We start from the raw sequence: 9,721 nt of genomic DNA on the forward strand, positions 1-9,721 counted from the left end.
GCAACGGGAGGTTGAGAGAAGGTGTTTAGCCAGGAAAGCAACGAGAAGAGGCTGTGTCATCGGACAGAAGGGGCTCCCGGCATCTTTGGACAAAAGAGAGACTACTTCAAATGTCTAAGTGAGGGGTACTTGGGGCTCACGGGGAGCCAGCGGAGCCAGAAAGTTGGAGAAAAACAGAAGAGTATGGTGGACACGATCGGATGAAAGACGTTTGAACAAAGCGCCCCCATCACTCCTCCAACGTAACCCCTGTCTCAGGCCGAATCCAACCCAGGAGAGCCCTCCTTCCCGGGCATTCCGTTCCGTGGCCAGTTCGCTGGGCGCTCCCAGGAGTCTCAATTTCAGTGGTATTTCTCTCCTTTTTTTTTTTTTTTTCCTTTTTTTCTTTCATCTTCTGGAAGAGCGAGTCCACGGAGGAGTTTAATCACCCCTTACCTTTCTGCCCCAAGCTACAGAGTCCAGAGAAAGCTCAGAGAGTCTGATTTTATTCAGAATCCGGAGCAGAGTGACTTCCTTGAGGAGATACCATGGGGGTACACTTATCCTTTCCTCTTTCCTCCCCCAAACCTTGTCTACCTGAGATCGAAATGGTGCATGAATCGAGTCAGATCTGTCCTTTAAGAAATCTTCCCTGTAGTCCAACTCAATTCTGTGTGAAATACAAAGAAATCACACTGCCCTTATTAGATTAAAATTTAATAAAAACACATTAGGTCCGGTAAAATATGAATGCACGGCTTAAAATTTTAATAGTACATTAGGACCCAGATACAGGGTAGGACAGTGATTTCTCCCCTTGGGATGGCTGCCGGCGGATTTTGGGGTCGTGGGAGGGCGCCTACTGCAGGGACCCCAATGCCGCTGCCAGAGAGCTTGGGTGGAACCTCCCGCGACTCCTGGCCTGCCCAGAGGGAAGCTGGTCACATCTGTCTGCATCTGGCAGTGTATGGGACAGAAGCTATTGTCAAACAAAGAGGCTTGGTGAGAAGAAAGGCTTTCCTCATGTAGTCACACATTTGATTCATTTTCCATTTCTCGGCTTTAAAAAAAATCACTTCTCTGTTTTCAGTTTATTTAGTAGGTCTGTAGGGATGCAGGGGCGCCAGTGCAGATAGCTACTTGGGTATAAGAGGAATTTTGAGGTCATATGAAGATTTTGAATATTGGGCCGCTCACTCACACCCCTTGAGTCTGTCCCCAACTTTCCATTCTTTAGATGGCCTCTCCTACCTGGACAGCTGGAGTCTTCCTCGGAAAGCGGCTTCCACACTCTCTGGAGCACTTTGCACCAATGCCTGTGGGCAAAACCAAAATGGGTTTTATTGATATCACAGTGAAGTTAGTATTCTGGACACTCCTGGAAGGAGACCTCGCAAAATTGCAAATCCTGGTGATTAAGGAAGAATGGCATTTTCTCTCCATGACAACACAATCACTGCTGTTTATTTTTCACTATAAGTGGGAAAAGGAGAGATCTAACTCTGCTGCAACGTCCTTTCTTTTTTTTTTTTTTAAATATGTGTTTTCTAGGGGTAATGGAATACAGATAAATACACTCAAATTGTCCAGCTACATATTAATTTGTCTCAACTTGGCAATTAGAATACAGAGCTTCCCCTTTTTCCTGTCTGGGTTTAAATGTCACTGAAAAATCTTTGAGAGATTAAAAAAAGTTATAGTAAATTAATTTAATGATACATGGATTTGAACCATCAGGACTATATTCTCTTGGGAGTTGTCTTGCTTAAAATAGTTTTAGTTGATCAATTCCATATCGAACAAAGTTTGTCCAGTCATTTCAACAGTGTCCTCTTTATTTCATGAATTTACTATACTACCTTATTTACCATATGAAGTGGTGACAAGTGTTTAGCATTTTGGAGATCAGTTGTCAGTTGCCATTAAAATCAAGATTAATTCATATTAACGATATGCATTTCTCAATACTCCCAGGTGACAACATACATTAAAACAACTATTGCAAGTAATTAAGCTCAATGAAGGGGGAGGGGACAGGGAGAGGTTCAAAACATCCCCAAATATTTGATTTTGCAATCCAAGTTCAGCAGACTGTTGCCACAATAATGCTTGGGAAACTCCTCAGGGTTGCTTTTCACTTTACATCTAATTAGGCACCTAATGAAAGAGAAGAATTTTTCCCCATGTGGTTTTTCTCCTTGATACTCTTATGCTTTTATTTAAACACATAAACACACTGTTTAGGAGGTACAATGCTCAAGTTTCTCCTGTGATTCAGTTAGTGTTATAATCTGGGGGGGACGAGGTAGATGTGAGCATTTGTCTTCCTGGTATTTTCTTCCTCCACACTCAATTTAGCCCTATGGCCCTTACACAGTACTGACAGAAAACACACCCCAAATATTTAACTTTATTTAATATTTTTATTAGGCTTTAGAGATGCTCAACAGTTTACACTAATTAGACCATCCAAAGCCTTTTGAAGATTAAGCAAATTGGACAACCCTTGTTAATTAGAACATAATTTGAAGTTTGAAATTATATCATTGATGAAGTAGTCTAATTAGTATGACGATGTGTTAATGGACCAGGGAGACACAGCAACAGTGGGGTTTGGCGTGAACCTCTCCAAGGCTTGCACAAAAATCCTTCCTCCTATACCGACATTAATAAAAGATTTCTATAGACTTCAGCCTTTCCACGATGACATACAATTTATAGTACACACAATGCATTAGCCCATCGCGCTGCTCAATTTTTTCACTATTATGAAAACTAATAAATTCGTCAAGCTGAATTAAGCATACAAATCAGATGAGGCATAGCAGATTACACAGTGAAGCGCGGTGTCTCCCGAGCCTAAATGAAATTTCAATCTAATAATTCCTTCCTGGCCCAGTCATAATTTGTTTAGAGATGTTGTTCTACTTCTTTCAAAGCGCTATTCGCACTATAATTAAATGATACTCAAGCTTTTAACTTTGATTTATTTCATTTCTCGAAGCTTGAGACAGTGAGAGCTGTACAATGTCATTTTTTTTATTTCTTTGAAAATTACCGTGGCTGTTGTCGAGGTAGAAATTAAACACCTAACCATTTACTTGAACCGTCCAGCGCAAGCCACATTCATTCATGTCAACACCCCCTGCCCAGTCTCATGTCTAGACTTCTCCGGTCTCATGCTTGGGAGCAGTGCTGGTAGGAATCTCCTTCTGCTACTATTTATTTTCCTCCACATAGAGCAGGAAAAAGGCAAGTCTGGGGATAGCGCAGGAAAGCGCAGAGGGGTTAAGGACCGTGGACAGAGCTCGCCGTGCGCGGCCTTCCCAGTGTTCTTTGGCGACTCGGGAGCACTGTGCTCCCAACTTGAACCAGCCATGCCAGTCGGTTGAGGTCATGGGTGAACCGCGGCCCCCTGCTCTCTGCAACCTCGGGGCTTCCGGGCCCAGACCACTCGAGGGCCCCTCTTCGCCACGCTCCTTTCCACTCTGTTTTGTCCCAGCGCGCGCCAGCGCCTCTCAGGCCTGCCGCCTGCTCTCGCACCTGCTCGCTTTCCCCAGGCACCGTGTGCCTGCACCTGCTCCCAGTCACCCCAGTCTGGGTCAGGCCACCCGCAGACTCCAGTGTCCGGGTCTCAGGGCCTTCTCACCCTCGCCTATACTCTGCTCCTTCCGCGCTCTGGGGAGGTGACAGCAGCCCCTAACATCAAGGGAAATAGAAGGTTGGAGCGGGAAGGAGAGGAGGGTGTGTGTGTGTGTGTGTGTGCGCGCGCGTGTGTAGGAAAGGTTGTCTCCTGCTTTTACAATCGGAACTAAGAGTGTGTCCACGTCTAAGAAGAGTGGTCCACACTGGGACAAAAGTGCGAGCAAAGTGTTGGCTAAAAATAGGCTCTCTGCACTGAGCGGCTGTGGAAATGAAGATAAGTGGGGTTTGTGCCAACCCCCGAGGGCGTGTGTGTGCGTATGTGTATGTTGGGGGGGGGGTGTTCAGCAGCACATGCGCTCTGTGATCTCTGGCCCTGCCTCTCCCTCCATCAGTTGCCCCTTCCTCTTTTGATTGTGGCTAATGAAGAATAATAAAATGAGTGGCAGGATTTGCCAATGGAGCCGCCCAAGACCCAACTCACGCTGAACTTGGATACTGGGAAGAGGAGGAGGAATATCCGGAGGAAGAGAAAAGAGGGTGGAGAGGAGTGCGTGTCGGCTGGCGGGGGGGGTAAGGTGGGGGGGAGTAGACAGGGCTGGAGAGGGGGGGAGTCGCATGCGCATAGGCGACCCGAGCTGGCTCCGTGGCCGTCCAATCCGCTGAGAGCTGAGAGAAACCGAGTGAGAGAAAGCCCTGCAGCCCTGTCGTTCGACCCCATGTCTCTTCGGCACCAGGCACCCGCCGGGCCGAGGGGGCGCCGCGCTGAGCGCCAACTGAGGTTTGCACCTGGCGGAAGCGCAGAGCAGCGCGAAGTAGCTGGGTCCGTGGCGGTTTCCGCGTACTCTCCTTCCGCGGGGAGTCGGAGATCAGGGTCACCTGCGCTGCGGAGAGGGGCGGGCCAAGTGGGGGTGGAGGCCTGGAACTTAGCGGTAAGCAGGAGGGGGGAAGCAGCCAGGTAAGACGTTCCTACTAGTCTGGGGAAAAAACAACCCACCCAACGCTGGTTTGCCCTCAACTTTTTATTTAAGAGTTTCTTTCCCGGCGTGGCGGAGACTAGGCGGAAGAAACAGGAGGGGCTGGAGGCCGGCTTTTAGGGACTGCCCGGCGACTGGAGCGCAGACCTAGACAGTGGGGTGGGGTTGATCGGGGTCACTAAAGAAAGTGAGAGCTGCGGGGCGCCGGGAAGGGGCGGAGGCCTCAACACGCGGGAGGGGGCCGGAAGGGAGGTGGAGGGCGCAGCGGGGAGAGGGAGGCGGGTATCTGGAGCTGAACGGACCCGACTCAGGAGCGAGCAAAGAGAGAGAAGGGGCGACGCGAGAATCCAAGCAGGAGAAACCGGCACTTACTGGCAAGGAGGGCGGAGGCGCGCGGGAGGGAGGGAGAGAGGGCGGGGGTAGGGGCAGGCGCTGGGAGAGGGGAGTATAACTCAGCGGCCGCGAGGCGCAGGGGCAGTTGCGGGCGCCCAGGTCTGCAGCCAGCGCCTAGCCAGCAGCCCAGCAAACCCTTAATCTGACGGCGGAGCCAGAGGAGGAGCGCATAGTCCCGGCAAGGAGCACAGAGCTGGGAGTGGTGGCGGGAGAGCGCAACTTTGCACTGCCCTTCCCTGCTCCTGCGCTCACCCAGCACTTCTTAAGAGGGTCCTGGCAGACGGGACCTGTGAGTGCGCTACGGAAGAGCGCCCGGGCGGACCGGGAAGATGATGATGATGTCCCTGAACAGCAAGCAGGCGTTCAGCATGCCGCACAGCGGCAGCCTGCACGTGGAACCCAAGTACTCGGCACTGCACAGCGCCTCGCCCGGCTCCTCCGCGCCCGCGGCGCCCTCAGCTAGCTCCCCTAGCAGCTCGAGCAATGCTGGCGGCGGTGGTGGCAGTGGCGGGGGCGGCGGAGGCCGTAGCAGCAGCTCCAGTAGCAGTGGCAGCAGCGGCAGCAACGGCGGGGGCTCCGAGGCGATGCGGAGAGCGTGTCTTCCAACCCCACCGGTGCGTATTTCTGCATAATCACCGCTTAAAGGCACATTTTGACAGCCCCCTTTATCTGCTTGATGTTTTTTTCATGTCTGCACAGCAAATCACCCCACACCTCCAACCAATTTCCCCCCTCTCTCTCTTATGTATTCAGCGGGTCTTTTCTTTCATATTAATTTTTATGACCTGGGATGTTGCCTGTGCGCATGTTGTGTTGTGTTGTTTGCAGGCTCACTTTCCTTCTCGTGCACGCTTGGTTTTTCTCAGTGACTTCCCTCCTCTCCGCCTCACCTGCTACTTTCAGGATTATTATTATTGTTATTGTTATTGTTATTATTATTATTTCAACGTTTTGGGAATGTTGTAGGCGCGGCGGTATTGTCGAGCGCTGTGCCGGGGCTTCCGGAGAGAGTGCGCACAATTCCCTGCTGAGCGTAATGTGTGCCTTTTACTTGCAATTGCAGAGCAATATATTCGGCGGGCTGGATGAGAGTCTGCTGGCCCGAGCCGAGGCTCTGGCGGCCGTGGACATCGTCTCCCAGAGCAAGAGCCACCACCACCACCCGCCCCACCACAGCCCCTTCAAGCCGGACGCCACCTACCACACCATGAACACCATCCCGTGCACGTCGGCTGCCTCTTCTTCGTCGGTGCCCATCTCGCACCCATCCGCGCTGGCGGGCACGCACCATCATCACCACCACCACCACCACCACCACCATCAGCCGCATCAGGCGCTTGAGGGCGAGCTGCTGGAGCACCTGAGTCCCGGGCTGGCCCTGGGTGCCATGGCTGGCCCCGACGGCGCCGTAGTGTCCACGCCAACTCACGCGCCGCACATGGCTACCATGAACCCCATGCACCAAGCAGCGCTCAGTATGGCCCACGCGCATGGGCTGCCCTCACATATGGGCTGCATGAGCGACGTGGACGCCGACCCCCGGGACCTGGAGGCATTCGCGGAGCGCTTCAAGCAGCGACGCATCAAGCTGGGGGTGACCCAGGCCGATGTGGGCTCCGCGCTGGCCAACCTCAAGATCCCTGGCGTGGGCTCCCTTAGCCAGAGCACCATCTGCAGGTTCGAGTCCCTGACGTTGTCGCACAACAACATGATCGCGCTCAAACCTATCCTGCAAGCGTGGCTCGAGGAAGCCGAGAAGTCCCACCGCGAAAAGCTCACCAAGCCCGAGCTCTTCAACGGCGCGGAGAAGAAGCGCAAGCGCACCTCTATCGCCGCGCCAGAGAAGCGTTCGCTGGAAGCCTACTTCGCCATCCAGCCGAGGCCCTCCTCGGAGAAGATTGCTGCCATCGCGGAGAAGCTGGACCTTAAGAAAAATGTGGTGCGCGTCTGGTTCTGCAACCAGAGGCAGAAACAGAAAAGAATGAAATATTCTGCGGGCATTTAGGAGACCCTCGGCCTCTCCAGGGACAGCCCCTCCGCATCCCCTGTTTTCCCTCCCTCTCTCTTTCCTGCCTCTTTTCTTTCCACCTTTGGCTACCAGAAACAATTCCAGTAAATGTGAATTGAATAAGGAGAAAGCGAGGATTGGAGAGCGAGCGAACTGAGCGAGCAAATGAGCCCAAGCCCGGTGAGAATGTGAAACCATTTCTCAAAGGAGAGAAAAACAAAAGAAGGGATTTGTCAAGTTGTAGCAAAGTTGTCCCTTTTAACCCCACCCCGTCCGGAAAAGGCACCTCGGCTTCTTCCCAAGAAGTCTGGAGCTGGCTGTTTGCAGAAAGGCAGACGAGACAGCCTTTTAAAAGGCCCCCAAAATGATCAAGTAAGATTTGTTTTTATTTCTAAAGACATCACCCTTGTTCAAGTTTAAAAGTACACTTTGCAGCTATTTTTCAGAAATAGAAATCGATTCAGGACTGAAACTTTAAAGTAGAGTTGATGCTTAATGTGATAGAGACATCTCTAAAGTATTTTGAATTAAAAAAAGATGGCAGATTTTCTGCATTTACACTGTATATTATATATATATTTTTATTGTGGTTCTTACCCCCCTTCTTCCTTCTCTGAAGTGTTAATGCTTAAGAAAGGAGTCGCGCCTGCTGTGTTCACTGATCTTGAAAGCTATTATTAGATTATTGCCAACAACCCTCTGTAAATTATTAATTTATCTCTCTAGCAACTTAATTTGTGCACATTCTAATTAATTAAACTTCTTTAGTCTAACAAACGGGGGAAATGTATGGCTAGTGGAGTTAAACAATTTTATGTTTTATGAGTTCACTGAATTTTTATGGCTTTCCTCTTATACTGTGTTCCTTTGGCCCATTTGTATATTCTCACTTTGAATGATGATTGTTTTTTCTTTGTTTTTACTGGTAGTGTTCTGATTTGTGAGTCGACACTCAGTAATGGATGTCTTAATTGTGTAGACCTGATTCACTGTCTAAAGTATTGTTTACTTTGTTACATATTTAATGGGGATTCCCACATTGTCCCCACTACACATGCTCTCTCACTCACCCTTACACACACACACACACACACACACACACACACACACACACCTCTAATGGAAGAGAAGAAGTGAAGCAGTTGGAAGCATGACTATGATGCATCATTTTCTAGCTTTAGGTGCATTTGCCACTTGGTGTTTGCCCTTCCAGATGCTAAGATTTCACCAAGGTATTTCAATCATCTTGTTTTGAACTGCTTTATTGACTACATTTTAACATTTACAAGAATTCTTCAGTTTTTCCTTTTGGAGGTTTGTTTGTAGAGAAACTAATCTGAACTATAAGAAAGACAGTGCACTGCTTGTAAATTCACATTGTTTGGTAGAATTCTTTTGGAACAAAAAGAAATTAGGTACATGGTGACTGGTACCTTATCTATTGTAAATATTCCATTCAAATGATGCACATATAGATATATTCTTACAAATTTTGCTGTATTGCTGTTCCATTTGAGGCTCTTTGAAGTCTTGAGTTCTGTATATGAGCTGGTTTCTTGTTTTTTGTTAATAGATGGTTTATTTACAATGGCAATGTATTAAGTTATTTTTGGTGTTGTTTGATTGTCTTTCACTGAAAAGATGATTTTAATGTTTTATTGGCAAAGTATGCTGCTTTTTTCATTAAAACATACTATTAAAATTAAATGGCTTTTAAAATGTGATGCTGTTTTCAGTCATTTACATGGAATTATTTTGATGAGGGATTTTTTAAAAGCAGAAACATTTTGATGGCTTATTATAGAGTTGTTATCATAGTGTGATTTGGAATTTTGTAGGGGGTGTTTCTCCAGGACGGTGTAAAAGAACAGGGTTTATAATAGTCTTCTAATAGCTAGAGCTCATCTCATGGGGTGCTTTTCTTTTCTGTCCAAGATGAGATTGTGATATTTGGCTCTAAATACATTTCTTGGAATCTCTATTCCAGATCTGCAATAATTCTGCAAAGAGATTCTTTGTGAGCAGAGGCATTAGTTGAGAAAAGGAGGAAAGAAATTCAGTTTAGTCTTCAGTAACACTGGGAGACTGGGTGTGGCAAGAGGCCTATTTCTGGGAGTAGGACACTCTAGTTTAGACCTAGGGGCTGGGCCACCATAATTCTCAGTTCTTTCACCAGCCCTGGAGAGCAGTGGCCCAACCAGAGCAGGAAGCACCTCTGTTACTGGGTTATGAAATAAAGTACATCTCTGTCTCTCTCTCATTCTCTCCCTCCATTTCCATAACCTTTACACAAACTTGTATTTGCAGTAGGCAGTGTGGGTTAAGGAAGAAATTCTGGGTGGTTAGAAGGAGGAGACTTTTTGCTCCCTTCCTATCACTCAATCAGACACCAAAGTTGGTGGAATCTAATGGTGGTCTGGCACAAAGAAATTTCGTCCTATGATATACAGAGTTTAAAAATTTTAATCCTGGTTTAAAGATACCTTCTCACCCATTTTAATTTTGATCCTGGTTTAAAGGTATCTTCTCACCCATTTTAAGAAACATATTAAGTTTTCAAAGTTTTCTTTCTTTTTTTTCCAGGAAAGCTCTGGTTTAGATATTTACATTGTTAACAAGAAGAACATCTTACTAATCTATAGATCCAACAAGAGGAAGGAACCAGGGGATCCTCCAGGGGAAATTCTGCTACTCTGAGCTGTGACCTAATATGGAACTGTTT

General features: G+C 48.0%; 1 protein-coding gene across 1 annotated transcript; it reads left to right on the forward strand.

Moving 5' to 3' along the window:
• Positions 1 to 4,323: 4,323 nt before the first annotated feature.
• POU4F2 (POU class 4 homeobox 2) lies at positions 4,324 to 8,468 on the forward strand. Its single transcript, XM_032330885.1, has 2 exons — positions 4,324 to 5,605; positions 6,055 to 8,468. The coding sequence occupies exons 1-2, from the start codon at positions 5,321 to 5,323 to the stop codon at positions 6,994 to 6,996; spliced, it is 1,227 nt and encodes a 408-aa protein (XP_032186776.1). The 5' UTR covers positions 4,324 to 5,320; the 3' UTR covers positions 6,997 to 8,468.
• Positions 8,469 to 9,721: the final 1,253 nt, after the last annotated feature.

Source organism: Mustela erminea, chromosome 2, assembly GCF_009829155.1.
Source record: "Mustela erminea isolate mMusErm1 chromosome 2, mMusErm1.Pri, whole genome shotgun sequence".
In the NCBI taxonomy this organism is placed as follows: domain Eukaryota; kingdom Metazoa; phylum Chordata; class Mammalia; order Carnivora; family Mustelidae; genus Mustela; species Mustela erminea.

Bases quoted from the DNA above. Each gene is read 5' to 3' on its own strand.
- POU4F2 (XM_032330885.1), top strand. From the start codon at position 5,321: ATGATGATGATGTCCCTGAACAGCAAGCAGGCGTTCAGCATGCCGCAC. The intron at 5,606-6,054 runs GTGCGTATTTCT...TTGCAATTGCAG, and splicing joins CGTGTCTTCCAACCCCACCG to AGCAATATATTCGGCGGGCT.